General features: G+C 50.6%; 1 protein-coding gene across 2 annotated transcripts in view; it reads left to right on the top strand.

Moving 5' to 3' along the window:
• Window positions 1–17675, top strand: part of TMEM63A (transmembrane protein 63A) — a 37246-nt gene that overhangs the window by 4741 nt on the left and 14830 nt on the right. For both annotated transcript variants that reach the window (XM_030812805.1, XM_030812806.1), the window contains exons 2-13: window positions 54–253; window positions 3340–3419; window positions 5915–5981; window positions 6855–6892; window positions 9905–10047; window positions 10767–10818; window positions 11248–11356; window positions 11960–12030; window positions 15046–15126; window positions 15319–15442; window positions 15546–15679; window positions 16905–17042. In XM_030812805.1, the coding sequence (XP_030668665.1) occupies window positions 68–253; window positions 3340–3419; window positions 5915–5981; window positions 6855–6892; window positions 9905–10047; window positions 10767–10818; window positions 11248–11356; window positions 11960–12030; window positions 15046–15126; window positions 15319–15442; window positions 15546–15679; window positions 16905–17042 (1223 nt within the window). In that variant the 5' untranslated portion in view covers window positions 54–67. The remainder of the gene's footprint in view (window positions 1–53; window positions 254–3339; window positions 3420–5914; window positions 5982–6854; window positions 6893–9904; window positions 10048–10766; window positions 10819–11247; window positions 11357–11959; window positions 12031–15045; window positions 15127–15318; window positions 15443–15545; window positions 15680–16904; window positions 17043–17675) is intronic.

Genomic DNA, 17675 nt, shown 5'->3' on the forward strand with positions numbered 1-17675 from the left:
GCAAGAAATTTGAGCCCTGAACATCTGCCTTGTCCTGTTGTCCTGTGCTCCAGGGAAGACAGGCACGATGACGGACTCCCCATTCCTGGAGCTGTGGCAGTCCAAGGCGGTGTCCATCAGGGAGCAGCTGGGCCTCGGGGACCGGCCCAACGACTCCTATTGCTACAACTCGGCCAAAAACAGCACCGTGCTCCAGGGGGTCACCTTTGGTGGCATCCCCACTGTCCTGCTCATAGATGTCAGCTGCTTCCTGGTGAGAGCCCTCATGAGTCGTGTCCACTGCCTCAGTTATTTATTTAAATCCCCCACCCAGGGCCTTCTGGGAAACTTAGATGAGAAGTCAGACATAGCTGGGTTTAAATCCCAACTCTGCTGCTTACCAGCTCTGTGACTTTGGCGTGTTACATAGCTTCTGTGCACCTCCCCTTTCTGCTCTGGAAATGGAGATGATAATTCCTACCTCAGAGAATTTTGGAGTTTGGATAAGGCCAGAATACTCACATAGCTATGCCCGTGATTGTTACCATGATTGCGGAGCTCTCAGCCTGTTATATCTTTAAGGCCCTTGGCAAGGGTCATCTCAAGGGGCTGAGACATGTGAACGGAGAGTATGGACTAGAATAGAGCAGCTGCAATTCCCAAGTGTCACCTCCTGTTCCCCTCTGGCGTCCCTGGGGTTTTTAAAGAATCAGAAGCCGGGCCAGGTACAGTGGCTCATGCCTGTAATCCCAGTACTTTGGGAGGCTGAGGCGAGTAGATTGCCTGAGGTCAGGAGTTCGAGACCAGCCTGGCTAACATGGTGAAACCCTGTCTCTACTAAAAATACAAAAAATTAGCTGGGTTTGGTGGTAGGCGCCTATAATCCCTGCTACTCTAGAGTCCGAGGCAGGAGAATTGCTTGAACCTGGGAGGCAAAGTTGCAATGAGCCGAGATCACGCCACTGCACTCCAGCCTGTGCAAGAAGAGCGAGACGCTGTCTCAAAAAAAAAAAAAAAAAAAGAATTAGAAGCTGATTCTTAGAGCGTACCTTCAGCAGGTGGCCTTTCTTTAACGTAGATCTCCGTGTTCACAAAGATGCCTCCAATTTGAAATATGTCATTGTTCTTCCTTATGCAGACTCAACGTTTGCTGGCTGAGATTTATTGGGGTTAAAGTACCCCTTCTTTTCACAAATGCCATGGGCTGGCCAGTGCCTCTTGATGCTATCTCCTAACATGTAGTAGAGACCATCTGAGTGAAGGGGGCAGATGGCTCTGATGGAGTAAACATTCTCGGACTGCTTGGAGCTGGAGACTAAGCTTGGGTGGGGAACATGGGGAGGGTGGCTTAGGGTAGCAGGGAGGAGTGGGCAGGGGTGTGGGGGTGGATTTCAGAGTTGGTGGGATTAGAGGAGGGTGGTCCTGGGTCTTCAGGGTGTGGAGAGTTTGGCCAAGGTGAGGAGTACAGAGAAGGGGCCTGGGCAGGGACCCTAGGTGGGCTGGCTGGGTATTGTTGCAGCAGTGTTGGTTGAGAAGAGAGTCACTCTCTATTGGAGTGTGCTGCCGAAGGTGAATTTTTTTTTTTTTTTTTTTGAGACAAGGTCTCACTCTGTCACCCAGGCTGAAGTACAGTGGCATAATCACAGTTCACTTCGACTTCCTCCTCCTGGGCTCAAACAATCCTCCTACCTCAGCCTCCTGCATAGCTGGGACTACAAGCACATGCCACCGTGTCTGGCTTATTTTTGTATTTTTGGTGGAGATGGGGTTTCATACCATGTTGCCTAGGCTGGTCTCAAACTCCTGAGCTCAAGCGGTTCACCAGCCTTGGCCTCCCAAAGTGCTGGGATTACAGGAGTGAGCCACGGTGCCTGGCCAGGGGTGGATTTTTATTGCAGTAAGTTTTGGGGGTTGGGGAGGGGGGACACATAAGAGCCAGAGGGCCCTGGAGAGCATGGGTTTGTGGGAAGTGTCTGCACTGCACAGGCCAGGGTGGCAGCCGCTGTGGACAGGGAGGGCAAGGCACCTGCTGAGCAGGTTTTGTGGTTTTCCTACAACACAACTCACCTGCCTTTGAAAATATGTCACCAACTTCCTGATTCACCTGAAGAAAATTCCACGAGAACTCAGTGCCTCTGGGGTTCCAGGTCTTCTGGATTTCCTTTAGGAAAACAAAGCCTACCTTCAAAACCCCTGTTTCTGATCAAAGCAGGCAGGGGTGTGCTTACTAAGATGTATTTCTCTACCTCCCTGAACCTCAAAGACAGGGACCCTGTCTAGGGAGGGAAGAGAGGCAGGAACGTGGCAGGGAGCCTGCCAAGGTGGACTGTGGGGAGTGAGGACAGTCTAGAGTGTACAGATGTCTAGAGCTAACCGGCTTAGTCCAGCCCTGAGGTTGCCATTGGACACAAGCTTGCTGAGGTGTCCCAGCTTAAGGAGGCCAAGCCAGCCCGAGCACAGGTTCTCGTGGGGTCTTGCTGCCTGCATGCATGCTCTGTGCCGGGGGATTGCAGGGCCTGCGGGGCCTGCCTTCAGGGGAACCAAACTCAGAGGAAAAATCTGACCATTTCTGGCTCAGCCTGGGGAGGCTCTGCTACCTTGGTTCTGTAATTTAAAATGAAATTTTCTGGCCAGCATGGTGGCTCACGCTTGTAATCCCAGCACTTTGGGAGGCTGAGGCAGGTGGATCACCTGAAGTCAGGAGTTCGAGACCAGCCTGACCAATATGGTGAAACCCTGTCTCTACTAAAATACAAAAATTAGCTGGGCGTGGTGGCGGGCACCTGTAGTCCCAGCTACTCTGGAGGCTGAGGCACAAGAATTGCTTGAACCCGGGAGGGGAAGTTGCAGTGAGCCGAGATTGTGTCACTGCACTCCAGCCTGGGTGACGGAGCGAGACTCCATCTCAAAAAAAAAAAAAAAAAAGGAAAAGAAATTTTCTGTAAAGTGAAGAAGGACGCTGGTTCCTGGGGCTGCTCTGGGGCCAGACCTTACCTGCCTGCTCAGGGGCCACTGAAGGCAGAGCAGGGCCCGAGACTGGGCCTTGTGGTGTCACCGCTGCCTTGAGAGCAAGAGGCAGGGCTGACGTGCAGAACTAGGCAGGCTCCAGGCAAGCTTGGCATCAGCGCTGACAGCCTTGGTGGCGTGGGCACAGGTGGCAGGAGCTGGTGAAGGGGGTGAGCAAAGCATCCAGGCTACTGAGCTGTGTGGCCTTGGGCAGCTCAGTGCCCTCTCTGGGCCTGGGTGTTTTCCTTCTAGCCCTGTGGAGTGCGGGCAGGTAGGCTTTACCCCTGAGACCGCTGTGTCTTCTAATGAGAAGCCATCCAATATGCTTTTACTTGGTTTCTTTTCTGTTTTTAGTTCTTAATCTTGGTGTTTTCTATTATAAGAAGAAGATTCTGGGACTATGGCCGCATTGCCCTGGTGTCAGAAGCAGACAGGTAAAGACATATCGCCTAGGCTGTGAGCATGCGTGTGCGTACTTGTGAGTGTGTATATGTGCGTGCGTGCATATGAGTGTGTGTGTACATATGTGTGTGTATAGTGTGTGCGTGTGTCCCTGGAATGGGCTGGGGGCTTATGAAGCCCTCCGTGTGGGCAGGACCCACACATGACACTGCTATTAGATTGTGTTCATTAAGTGTATCTACCTGGCTTGTACCAGTAGCTGTTCTCTTTGTTCTTCACCACAGACCCATGAGGTCAGCCTTGCTACCCTCATTGTGCTCACGAAACAAAAAACAAAAACCAAAACCCAGGCTCAGCGCCCAGCTCCCTCAGGGCTTCTGCTGGGCCAAGGCCATGAACCTTTTTGGCTTCGGACTGGTTGCTTTAGATACTGAGGGCTTTCATCATCCTCTGAAGAGGAGGCCCATTTTCTTTCTCACCTTGAGTATTTTTAAGTGATCATCTTTGAAATTAATTAGCTTGGGGCCAGGGCTGGGTGAGGGTCAAGGGCAGCAGAGCCATCAGGGAACTGCCCCACCCTCCTGCCAGGTCAGCGCAGCGCCGGCTTCCCTGGCCTCCCTCGGCCAGGCCTCAGGTCCTTCCAGTTCTGCGTGGGGCTCCAGGATTCTCTGTTCATGTTGCCTGAAGGGTGACAGTGAATTCTGGATCTGCACAACCTGATGTTCCAGCTCCAGCTGGCTGTTTGCACCCAGGATCTTGTGTCAGATGTGGCAATAGGAAGTGAGTGATGAAAACTCAGGGACTGGCCCCAGCTGCCACCTAGAGCCCCCCGCTCTGGGGCTCCTCAGGCAGACCCTCCACTCTCTCCTGACATGTGGCCTGTGCGGCAGGGTCCTTTGAACTGGGAAGAGGAGGTGTACCTGAAAATGCACCGTCCTTCCCATGATCCCTGCTCTGGGATTTGCTAAAGCCTGAGGTGATGACCTTGGACTGTTGGAGAGAAACTTTTGGGACATCTGATACATTTACAGCACATTCAGCTGGAAGGGGGGGCCATGTACTCTGGTTAAAAAGACCAGCTGGGGATCACAGGGTCCTGCTGCATCCCTGGCTGTGCGACCTTGGTCAAGGCCCCAAACTTATTAGGGTCGGTCTCCTTCTGTCCTCTCTTCCCCATGAGGTCACTGTGAAGGTCAAAAGGGACAGTGTCTCTGCAAAGGCTTTTAAAGTTAAGTTTCGTCATATATTTTGTCTTCAGCAGGGGGACAGTAGAACCAGGAATAGGAGACTAGAGAAAAGGAGTCATGGCCAGGCGTGTTGGCTCACACCTATAATCCCAGCACTTTGGGAGGCCGAGGCGGGTGGATCATGAGGTCAGGAGTTCAAGACCAGCCTCGCCAAGATGATGAAACCCCGTCTCTATTAAAAATACAAAAATTAACCAAGCATGGTGGCAGGTGCTTGTAAGCCCAGCTACTCAGGAGGCTGAGGCAGAGAATTGCTTGAACCCGGGCGGCAGAGCTTGCAGTGAGCCAAGATTGCACCACTGCACTTCCAGCCTGGGTGACAGAGCCAGACTCCGTCTCAAAAAAAAAAAAAAAATGAAAAAAAAGAAAAGCAGTCACATATACATATTGCAAACACCTCAGATTTATAGCGCATGGGGTGTTTTTATGGGGGTACTCGCAAGAAAGGATCTGATTAAAATGCCACAATATAAAGTGCCATCATTTGTCCACTCTAAAACATATGTTTTGACATTTTCTTGTCTCTGAAATTGGGAGGCATCTTGTTATTGATGGGTGGTCATAGTTTATTTGGCAGCATTTTTTCTTTAGTGTTTCATAAAATAATTATGCAAATTACAACCAGCGGTATTTTAGATTTGATAAAATGTAGTATTCCACATTTTATTTGATAATATAGGGAAATATGCTATAAATAGGCAACACTTTGAAGTCACTGTAGCTAGACGAGTCATAGTGGTGTGGTTTCTGGGTGTTGGCCCCTTGCTATTCATCCCGTATAACATAGAGTTTTATACCATGCCTGGGAATGGTCATTGTCCTTGTCTCTATCTTTCACAGAGTGAGTTATATTTTGTCCCAGCCATCAAGGGCTGGTAGCTTTGGTTCTGAGCTCCAAGAGGCAGCAAAATACTGGACGTGATCTTTTTGGCTTTTTTTTTTTTTTTTTTTTGAGACGGAGTCTCGCTCTGTCGCCCAGGCTGGAGTGCAGTGGCACGATCTCAGCTCACTGCAAGCTCCACCTTCCGGGTTCACGCCATTCTCCTGCCTCAGCCTCTCCGAGTAGCTGGGACTACAGGCGCCTGCCACCACGCCTGGCTAATTTTTTTTGTATTTTTAGTAGAGACGGGGTTTCACCGTGGTCTCCATCTCCTGACCTCGTGATCCGCCCACCTCGGCCTCCCAAAGTGCTGGGATTACAAGCGTGAGCCACCGCGCCCGGCTTGGCTTTTCTTTTTTTTAAGAATTATCTGTCATTTTTTTTCTTTTTGTGTCTCTAGCGAGTCCAGATTTCAGAGATTGTCATCGACTTCCTCCTCAGGTCAACAAGACTTTGAAAATGAGCTGGTTGGTATCTAAGGCACAGTTGTGGTCATGGCCAGGGGGTGGGGATTGGCAATCATGGTTTTGGGGAGGGAGCAGGGCAGATCTTGAGTGGCAAGTGCTGGAGAAAGTGCTTTTCTGCATCGACGAAGGCACCTGAACTTGGGACATACCACAGAAGAGATGGCAGCTGGATGACCCGGGATCTTGAGACTGGATGAACTTGCAGGCGGGAAGGGGTACGGAATCCCTTGGGCTTCCCCAGCACTTCTCTCTCTTACATCTGTGGCTTTGTATGACAGTTAATTATGGACTTGCTGGCTGGATTATGAGCCAGATGTGGGCAGGAGCCCTGCCTTCTCCAGCCCTGTTCCCCAGCGCCTGATGCCTAGTAGGTGTTTAGTCATTGTTGAATGAATTATTGAACAAATATTTGTCTTTCCTAGCTGGATAACAGCCCAGCTTTAGGGGTATTAAGTTTAAGAGATGCGAAGGACAATAAAACCTACAGACACCCTTTCCCCCTAACACCCACTCCAGCGGACCGTCCAATCCATTAGGCTTGTTTACTCTCATTTGCTTCACCTCTTGGTCAGTGATTGTAAACAATCAAACAGCAGCCCACATCACTTTGCCCAGAGCTGCCCTGAGCTTTCATCAGCTTTTGATCTAAGTTTTGTGATTTGACCACGAAGTTGTCAGGAGATTTTAGCAGGAATTCCAGCCATGTGGTGTATATTGTGAAGTACTGGGCTCATGCTTGCTGAATATGGGATAAAAGCACTGTTTTTTATACAACAGGAGGTTAAATGGTTATTTAATGTCAAAGACAATGATTACATCTGCCTCTCAAAGACACAGATGTTGGAAGCTAATCCCTGTTCTCTCCATTTCCAGGGATGCTGTCCCTGGCTGACTGCCATCTTCCGCCTGCAGTGAGTACACCAGGGGGCAGCTGCTGGGGGGCCTTTGGGCTGGTTTTTTTGGGTGTTTGGCCAGTCAAGAGGCACGAGCCAAGATGCTTGATCTTAAGATGGAGTCTCTTAGATACTTTTTAGTTAATGTCCAAAGCAGCATGTGAGGGCTGAGAATCAAGGTGGCCAGACAGCCCCTGGGGTCAGGAGCAGAGGAAGGAGGCCTGTAGGATTGGAGCCTCCATGCTGGAGGGCACACAGTCCCTGCTGGAGCCTGGGGCTTCCCAAATTGAGCTGGATCCCAAGAGTTCTTGAAGATAGAGGTGTACTTTATTTATTTCAACATATTCAGTGGAAATCATATGTTCATCTCTCATAATACTGCACAAACTAATTAAAGCCATTTTTTTGCTTTAATTATTCAATTTAATATTTAACACCAATTAGATGTCAATGGAAGCTCTCCTAGGCAGGTTTGCATGTCTTTGAATTAGTGAAAAGTGAAGAAATACAATACATTCAATTCATTTGGTTACAAGTTTTCTTTTTTTCAACGGGGCCCATGGAGAGAAATCTAAAAGATTATTAAAGGTGATTAAGAGCCAGTTAGTTACCTCTCATGTGGTGGAGGGAGCCAGGAGGCGGGGACTGATGTGAGTCTTGGTTCTCACCTGCTGCCATATTCTATTGAATCTAAGAAGTTATTGTTGTAAGATGCATGTTATTATTATTATTTTTTTTTTGAGACCGAGTTTCGCTCTTGTCGCCCAGGCTGGAGTGCAATGGCACGATCTCGGCTCACTGCAACCTCCGCCTCCCGGGTTCAAGCGATTCTGCTGTGTAAGCCTCCAGAGTAGCTGAGATTACAGGCATGTGCCACCATGCCCGGATAATTTTTTTGTATTTTTAGTAGAGACGGGGTTTCTCCATGTTGCTCAGGCTGATCTCGAACTCCCGACCTCAGGTGATCTGCCTGCCTCGGCCTCCCAAAGTGCTGGGATTACAGGCATGAGCCACCGCGCCCGGCCCAGATGCATGTTATTTTATATAGCACTAAGAACAAGAAAATGTTTCCAGCTAAGCTACCATCAAATATAACGATAGCGTACACCTCATTTCAGAGGAGTTGAAATATGGCCGGCTGTGGTGGCTGACGCCTGTAATCCCAACACTTTGGGAGGCTGAGGCAGGCAGATCATGAGGTCAGGAGTTCAAGACCAGCCTGGCCAACATGGTGAAACTCCATCTCTACTAAAAATACAAAAATTAGCTGGGCTTGTGGCAAGTGCCTGTAATCCCAGCTACTTGGGAGGCTGAGGCAGGAGAATTGCCTGAAAGCGGAAGGCGGAGGTTGCAGTGAGCCAAGATCACCCCACTGCACTCCAGCCTGCGTGAAAGAGCAAAACTCTGTCTCAAAAAAGAAAAGAAATATGAAAATGACATATTAGCATTAATGAAATGTGGTTATATGATGAAATGTGGTGGTTATAGGATGAAATGTTCTGGGCCTCAGTTTCCCCAACTGTAAAAGGAGGCTGAGGATAACATATGCTCAGCCTAATTCAAAGGAATGAATACATGTGAGAGCGTGTTGTAAATGTTCGGTTTGGTAGGAGTTGTTCCCAGGGGAACTGGCGGGAGACAGTCAACTCTGGTCTGGAACAGGAGGAAGCAGGAGGCGAGTTAGTTTATTTAGAAATGAGAACAATGTAGTTAATTGCAAAGCTTTGTCCTCTGGATAAATAGTAATCAGGACTCATATGAACAGGCATATTTCTGAGCATCTGCTGATACCACGTACAGCACTAGGTGTTTGATTCTTATTATCTCTTGAGTACCTGCTAAGCCGATGAGGTAGGCAGTGGGCAGTTTCCTTGCTCGAGGTCAGAGGCAGGTAAGCCATGTGACCTGCTCTCAGGTAGAGGCGGCTGCGCTGGATTACATTGTGGTCTGACCGCAAAGCCCATGCTGACATCTTTCAGATCTACCTTATTGTGATGCAGCCCTTGCCCCCGCTGAGTTCTTCCCAAAGCACTGCTTTCCCAGCCTAGAAGCAGCGCCTTCGCCTTCGGGGAGTGGGAAAGAGCAGAGTGCCCTGCCCCTTCTCCCTCTGTAGCACAGAAGTCTGGCTTGTGTGAACTTGGAATTTTCTGAGTCCCCAGTGGACCCAGAGCCTCCAAGTGTAGCACTCCAAGGGTGGGAAAGGGTGGAACAAGTCACCTCCCCATCTCTGGGGACACAGGGAGGAGGCCAGGGTGGTAGGGATGGACTGGGACTCTTGGCTCCACCTCAGGTCTCCACCTGAGGGGGAGACAGAAAACAGGTGAGAGCCTGGGGCCTGGGCAATATTCCCCACTTTATTCTTTTTTTTTTTTTTTTTCTTTTTTGAGATGGAGTCTCACTCTTTCACCCAGGCTGGGGTGCAGTAGCAGGATCTCGGCTCACTGCAAGCTTCACCTCCCAGGTTCAAGCAATTCTCCTGCCTCCCGAGTTGCTGGGATTATAGGCATGCACCACCACACTTGGCTAATTTTTTTTTATATTTTTAGTAGAGACAGAGTTTCACCATGTTGGCCACGCTGGTCTCGAACTCCTGACTTCAGGTGATCCACCTGCCTCAGCCTCCCAAAGTGCTGGGATTACAGGTGTGAGCCACTGCACCCAGCCCTAACTTTATTCTGAATGTGATTCCTTAGAAGCAGGACAGGGCTGTGAGATGACTGTATTTACGTACCTTTCCCACACACGTAACTTGGGCACAAATGTTTCTAGCAACATCAGATGGAATGCTGGTATTCCTTTACCTCGAGTATGGTACAGGGGCTAAGATGGTAGGCTCTAGAAGTTATATCATGTGAGATCCTTAAAGTTATGCAAATTTCCTGTGCCTTTATTTCCTCATATGTGAACAAAAATGTGGGGATAACAATCGAACCATCTCATGAGAGTGTGGTGAGGATGATATGAGACACTTCACGCAGAGCCCCGAGGCCTGTTCCACTGCTCATTAAGATTCCTCTGTGTCTTGGCCAGTGATGACCAGATCCTGGAATGGTGTGGGGAGGACGCCATCCACTACCTGTCCTTCCAGAGGCACATCATCTTCCTGCTGGTGGTGGTCAGCATTTTGTCCCTGTGTGTCATCCTGCCCGTCAACCTCTCAGGGGACTTGCTGGGTAATGACCCTCCTCGCCCTTGTCTATGTTGTAATGGGGGCAGAGTGGCAGTCCTAGGGAAAGGGCTCACTGTGGTAGACCAGAACCCCAGGAGTCATGCCCCAATTCAGATGTAAGATGGTCTCAGGGTGACTCTGAACATTTCCATCTGATTAAAGATCTGCAGCAAACCTAGGCTAAAACTGGGGCCCCAATATTAATGTCTGGTTTTATTTAAATAGGGAAAAAAGCCCCCCAAGATTTACAGAATCAGGGGCTGTCAGAGTCTTTTATACTTTCCTGCCCTCAAATTAGGAGGTCACAATTAATGGACCCAGAAGATATCCATGATCCTTAATTAAAATCAGGGTGTGGCATTATACCTAAGGGCAACTGCAAGAATCCACCTTCCAAAATGCCACCATGAATCCACTAAGGATACCCAGTGGTTCCCAACGTTGGTTTTCTAACAACATAGGATGTTTTTAGTTTTCTCAAAACAAAATGAATTCACATTTTGCCTTTACCTGCAATGGAAGGTTGAGAAGTTATCAGGGAGCATTTTGGTTTCAAGCAGAGGCCTTGATGGTGTAGCTCTGGAAAGACTAGTCAGACGTTGTCTTCCTGCTGGTCCAGACATGCTCTTCCTCCCCAGAGCTCCACAAACCAAGGCTGATTGGTTACGCCCCCTCCTGCTTCCCCACATGACCCTGGAACTAAGTATCTGTGCTTCTCTGCAGACAAAGACCCCTACAGTTTTGGGAGGACGACAATAGCAAACCTACAGACTGAGTGAGTATGGAGCCCGTGGGGATAGGTGCCGATGGGTAAGACCAAGGAGAAGGCAGATCGGGAGCCCGGGGCAGGCCAGAGGTACTCCAAAGGGGGCTGGCTGGTATCTGAAGGCGCCTTGCAGCTAGTGTGTTGTTGAGCTGTGGGCATGAACACGCCACAGGCAGGCACTGTTTTGCCAGGGTTTTAAGAAACACGGAGGGTCCTGTGGATCTGGAGTTCATTTGTCAGGACAGGGACAAGGACCCCTCTGAAGTATTCACTGTGGGCTGAGGGGCGTTGGCCACACAGCCTCTGTGGGAGGCATCTCTTGCGATGAAGCTGTTGGTCCTCAGTTCAGTGCCCATTGAGGGTAACCAGGCCCCAGCTCTGCACCCCCAGCTCCCTGCCTGGGATCCCAGCCCTGATGGCAGGCGGTTTCCCCCTCAGCAATGACCTCCTTTGGCTGCACACCATCTTTGCCGTCATTTACCTCTTCCTCACCGTGGGTTTCATGCGGCACCACACTCAGTCCATTAAGTACAAAGAGGAGAACCTGGTGAGTGAGGCGGGGCTTGGGGACATGTGCTGAGAGGGACTCAGGTGGGAGTCGGAGTGGAAGGGCCTCCCAGGCTCTGCCGCAGGCCCTGACCGCAGTGAGCTCTGGGAGGGCCTCAGGAGCCCGGCTTGGTTATTCTTGCTCAAACTTGGCATCATCTTTAAAAAACAATTTCCTGGTGGATTGTTTCAAGATTTGGACAGTTACCGGTGCTAAGTGAAGAAGTTTGGGTTGAGAGCAGCCCTTTCTCTTTGCCACCCACAGCTTCACAGGGGAGGGGAGCTTCTATGGCTTGGTTCCAGGCCTGGGTCCTCTTCTGATCTGCTGTGTGACCGCATTTGAGTCACTTCCCCTCTTTCTCAGTCTCCTGCCATGCAAAGAAGGCTCATAGAGTTGCTTTGGAAGTGGATTCTTTGTACAGCCTGGAAGAAGATGCTGTGTAATTGACATGCTTTGGGGCTCCCCCGGCCACAGAAGGAGAAAACTGGAGCCTTCCGATTTCCTGTTGTTTACTCTCCAGAGGCTGGAGTTGGGTAGGAAACTTGAGCATACCGGCACACTGGCTCGTGGGTGACTTCTCTCCCTGCTGTGTTTCCCGGACAGGTGAGGCGGACCTTGTTCATCACAGGACTCCCCAGAGATGCCAGGAAGGAGACTGTGGAGAGCCACTTCCGGTAAGCAGGCGGGGTGGGAGGGGAGCTGAGCCCCCTCCACGTAGGACCAGCACGCCCCACCCGCAGGGCAAGCACCTTAGGTGAGCGCCTTCTGCCTCTCGCTTGGGTATCCAGATCTGAGAAGGACCTGGCCCTGCCACACGTGTGTGGAGTGGCTCCCGTGTGCCAGCCCTGCTGGTGCTGTGCAATGAATAGCGCCCTGGTGGCCTATCCTCTTCAAGCAGCCTGTGCAGTGTCCAGAGCACAGAGCAGGGTGTAGGTGCAAATAAACGTCCTGAGAGCATACGGGGGGAAAAATTGTTGACCCTGGGGTTCTTAGCATCACCTTTGCAGATTAAGAGAGACGTGAGCTGAGCATTTGTATGGACCCACAGGGCTAGGGTCTCACAGGTGGAAGGACCTCGGGGCCATCTCTGCGTTTGTTGGTTTGTCCATCCACTCAGCAGGTGTCTGTTGAGTGAGCACTGTGTCTGAGTCCAGGCTCTCACTGGTAGAACCTCCTTTCCAGCAGCTCCCTTTGAGTATCTGCACCACCAATTCCTGCAGATGGAGGCTGGAGGAAAGGCTTTCCTGTGAGGAGATTACGTGTGCAGCCAGGGATGCAGGGGAAGGCCCAGAGCATCAGGAAAGGTGGTGGTGGGGTGCGGAGGGCAGGGCAAGCAGGCCGGGAAGGCCCCCAGGACCCCGTGCTGGAGGACCTGAAGACTGGGCTTAGGAGCTGACATTTTATTCTTTCTTCATTCCTTTTTTTATTATCTTATTTTTTTAGAGACAGGGTCTTGCTCTGTTGCCCAGGCTAGAGTGCAGTAGTGCAATAATAGCTTACTGCAGCCTCAACTCCTGGACTCAAGGCCTCTTCCTGCCTCAGCCTCCCAAGTAGCTGGGACTGCAGACACATGCCACCACACCCAGCTAATTTTTAAATTTTTTGTGGAGATAGAGTCTTGCTATGCTGCCCAGGCTGGTCTCGAATTGCTGGGCTCAAGTGATCCTCCTGCCTTGCCCTCCCAAAGTGCTGGGATTACAGGCGTGAGCCACCATGCCCAGCCTCTCTTCGATCCTTATCAATACAGCAGCCACTAATTTGTTGCATGGACTAGGAGTTGGCTACACTTTAACTTTGCACTATTTGTGAAGAAAGCACTTGCTAAGCAAATTACTAGACAGAATCATAAACTGAATGTTTAAAATTTGAAAAACTTCTTCGGAAACTCTAAGTATTTTAGAAATATTTACTAATATGTAAATACTCAATACCAGAATCATTTTTCTGTATTTCCTTGAAGCAACTCCTCAAAGTTGCCTGCTAGGCAACACCTGGAAACAGTAATTCCACTTAATGTATAACTTTAAAGAGAAAAAAAAAGTCCCCTCATTCTCATACAAACATTGCATGACTCATGCTTTCCCCTGTTTTAGGAGGCCTTTTTAGTGAATGCTGTTGCAATCCGTGGGGATTGATGTATGAATTTGCCTTGCAAGCAGGGATGCTTAAATTGCAGTTTTCTTCCTCACAGCTCTTACTGAGACCAGAAATTGTCCTACTGTTTAATTTCATGATTGACATACCTATGGGCTCTCTCTCTTACTAAAATGTAAGCACATCCAGGCCCTGTTACCAGCACCTAGAACAGTGCCTGGCAGGTGGTAGGTGGGGATTTACGTGGTTCTGGAATCCCCTGGAATTGTATGTATAATTTTGCGTGTATGGTGAGGGGGTATTGCATGGTGGCCATGAGCATTGACCTTGGAGCCAGGTTGCCTGTATTCACCTCCTGGCTCAGACACTCACTAGCTGTGTGATCTTGGGCACAAGCCACTTACCTCTGTCGGCCTCAGTTTACTTATCTGTAAAATGGGGACAAAACCTCACAGGTTATGATGAGGATTAAATAAATCAATACATGTAACAATACCTCGTCAATAGTGAGTATGTATTTTGCTGGTTCTTTTTTTTTTTTTGAGATGCAGTCTCACTCTGTTGCCCAGGCTGGAGTGCAGTGGGGCAATCTTGCTCACTGCAACCTCCGCCTCCCAGGTTCAAGTGATTCTCATGCCCCAGCCTCCCGAGTAGCTGGATTACAGGTGTGTGCCACCTTACTTGGCTGATTTTTGTATTTTTAGTAGAGACAGGGTTTCACCACATTGGCCAGGCTGGTCTCAAACTCCTGACCTCAAGTGATCCACCCGCCTCAGCCTCCCAAAGTGCTGGGATTACAGGCATGAGCCACCGCACCTGGCCTTGCTGGTTGTTATTATGTGTGTAGACATTTTCTGGTCTGAGGGTCCTTTGCTTTCATTAGACCCTCTGAAAGGTCTGTGACCTTAAAAAAGGCTACCTGAATAGGATTTCAGTGATGGCTCAAGGTAGATACTGACCTAACACAAACAATAGATCTATTCCTTTGGGTCTTTAGAGGGGATAGTGATGTGTTCATTTTTCCCCAGGAGAAGTGCCAGCTGATTCCAAGCCAAGTGGGTATAAACTTTTCAGTTTCAGGCAGTTAGCTTCATACTACTAAAAAAGGCTAGTGGGGTGCGGTGACTCACACCTATAATCCCAGCACTTTGGGAGGGTGAGACAGGAGGAGTACTTGAGGCCAGGAGTTCGAAATCAGCCTGGGCAACATAGCGAGACCCCGTCTCTACAAAAAATAAAAATCAGCCTGGTGGCATGTGCCTGTAGCCCCAGCTACTCGGGAGGCTGAGGTGGGAGGACTGATTGAGCCCAGAAGGTTGAGGCTGCAGTGAGCCATGATTGCACCACCGTACTGCAGCCTGGGTGACAGAGTGAGACCCTGTCTCTAAGCAAAACAAAAGCCCTCTTTGTATCAAATTTCAAAATTTCCCCCTTTTGGAGGATAAAAGACAAAGAGAAGAGAGGTCTCCGCTGGCACAGAAACCAGCAGCGAGATCACTCTGCCATCCTTTCCCTTGGATCCGTGGGCATGTCTCCTGCTTGGGGTGTTTTCTTTTCCAACGGTGTCTTTTGCCTCCTCTTCTCCCTGGCCACAGGGACGCGTATCCCACGTGTGAGGTGGTTGATGTCCAGCTGTGCTACAACGTGGCCAAACTGATCTACCTGTGCAAGGAGAGGTGAGTGGCAGGCGGGCCTTGCAAGATGCCGACTCCTTCCTTGCTGGCCTCGCATCCCCCAGCTAGGAAGGGAGGAGGGAGGCCCTGGACTCCTCCTTCTCCCCTGGCGACGGATGGTTGAAATGTGGGTGTGGGGGTCCCTGCCACAGGATTCTGAATCTGAAGTTTGTGCCCCCGCTCCCACCCCCACAGAAAGAAGACTGAGAAGAGCCTGACCTATTACACAAACCTGCAGGTGAAGACAGGCCAGCGGACCCTCATCAACCCCAAGCCCTGTGGCCAGTTTTGCTGCTGCGAAGTGCAGGGCTGTGAGTGGGTAAGGGTCCCGCTCCCCGGCTGGGAGCACAGGCATTGGCATCGGGGTGCCCCAGACACCTGCATGGGGCCACGTCATCCCAATGGGATGTGTCTTCTGGCAGGAAGACGCCATCTCTTACTACACACGGATGAAGGATAGGCTGCTGGAGAGGATCACAGAGGAAGAACGCCACGTCCAGGACCAGCCCCTGGGAATGGCCTTCGTCACCTTCCAGGAGAAGTCCATGGCCACCTAGTGAGTGTGGGCACATCCGAGACCCCTTCTTGGCTGACTCCCTGTTCCCCTCCAGATAACTCACTGTCCCTCTCGGGTAGAGATGGTACTGCTGACCCACCATCTCTGAGATTTATCTGTGGTGTTTCCTTCTCCTCCCTCAGCTACCCACACTCACTTTCAGCCAGCCCAGCCCATGTTTGTGTGACAGGCAGTGGGGGTGTGGGCAGCAGCCACGGCGTGGGTGATTCTGGCTGACCCCCTCGAGCCGATGTGGCCTGGCCCCACTGCCAGGCTCTTCCCTGCTGCCCTGGACCCATCCTGTTGGCTTCATGTGCCAGCCTTGCCCCAGGGGAGATGCTCTGGGGCATCTGATCTGGGCCACAGATCCTTCTGTGTGGCTCCCCACCTTCCCACAAATGCAAAGCTGTGGGGAAGACCCCTGGGGCATGCTGGGGCGCTCACTGCAGTGGGGAGCTTGACCCTGGGGAGTGGCTTTTCACAGTGGCCCTTGGCACGGGACTCTAGGCTCTCATGCCTGTGGTCTCAGTGTCATCTCGCCTTAGGAGCAGCACAGGGTGGGTCGGGAGAGGGGTGCCGAAAGGTGTCCAGCCACTGGCCCTCCCCCTGCCTTCCCTGCCCCAGGCATTGTGACACTAGGAATGGACCCACACAGGACTTCCTGCCTCCCTGCAGGCGCTGGGGCAGGAGGAAAGGGGAAAGCATCTGAAGCAGGAGTAGAGGGGCTGCTGGGCTCCTTATGGGAGGTTAAAGGAGGAAAAGCTGTGACCTGTTGAGATGGTTAGGGTCGAGGTGGGAGCCCTGAGGAGGGAAGCTTGGGAACAGGCAGTGTGTAACGTGGTCTATTGCTACCCTTGGGCCTGGGGTAAAAGTGACAGAATGAAAAGGTGAGCCACTGCCTGGCAGTAGCATTGATCAGAGCTCCAGCTTTAACAGGCAGGGTGGAGGGGGATGGCCCTATGGAAGAGCAGTGTGTTGCCCTCAGTTTCCTTATCTGTAAAATGGGAATAGTACTCCCTTTCTTGCTGGTGGTTGCGAGAATTAAAATTCTCCACACAGTGTGCTAGCGTGGCGCCTCTTACATAGCATTACTCATAATACACTAATCACAACAAAGCAAAGGTCCTGTGCCACTGCCTCCCAGTCCTACTCAGTCCCCACTTGCCACATGTGTGCATAGTAACCTGAGTAGCCTGGGCCTGGCTGTTTCTACATTTCCTTGCAGCATCCTGAAAGATTTCAACGCCTGCAAGTGTCAGAGCCTTCAGTGCAAAGGTGAGCCCCAGCCGTCCTCCCATAGCAGGGAGCTCTATACCTCCAAGTGGACAGTCACCTTTGCCGCTGACCCTGAGGACATCTGCTGGTGAGCTCCTAGACCAAGGAGAGGTGGGAGAGAGGCCTGGGTTCCTGGTGGGAGCTGCCCATCACCTGGAGCACAGGTGTGACCTGGCAGTCAGTGGAGATCTCCACACATCTGCGATTCTGTGGGCCGCGATGCTGTGATGTGCTCAGTGTGGCCCAACTGGGGTATCTGCCCAGCCCTTCCCTCCAGTGTTCCTCCCTAGCATTCAAGTGCTACCCAGCAGGAATATAATGCCAGTTCTGTGTGTAATTTTAAATTTCCTAATAGCCATGCTAAAAAAGTAAAAAGAAACAGTTGAAATTAATTTTAATAATTTATCTCGCCCAATATATCCAAACTGTTATTTCAACATTCAATCAATTTTTGAAAAATGTGAGATGTTTTACATTCTCTTTTTCACACTTAGTCTTCAATATCTGGTGTGTATTTTACACTTCTAGCACCTCTCAATTCACACCAGCCACATTTCAAATGCTCAGTAGCCACATGCAGCTTGTACAGCCTTACTAAGGTCCAGTGTCAGCCTGGGGCCGTGCTGGGGAGCTGAGCTGTGTCCATGGGGGCCCTGGTGAGCCTCCAGTGCTGTGCTGAGGGTGAGGGCACCCTGCGCAAGCCCCAGCGCAGCTGCCTGTC

The sequence above is a fragment of the Nomascus leucogenys genome, chromosome 5, assembly GCF_006542625.1.
Source record: "Nomascus leucogenys isolate Asia chromosome 5, Asia_NLE_v1, whole genome shotgun sequence".
NCBI classification, from domain to species: domain Eukaryota; kingdom Metazoa; phylum Chordata; class Mammalia; order Primates; family Hylobatidae; genus Nomascus; species Nomascus leucogenys.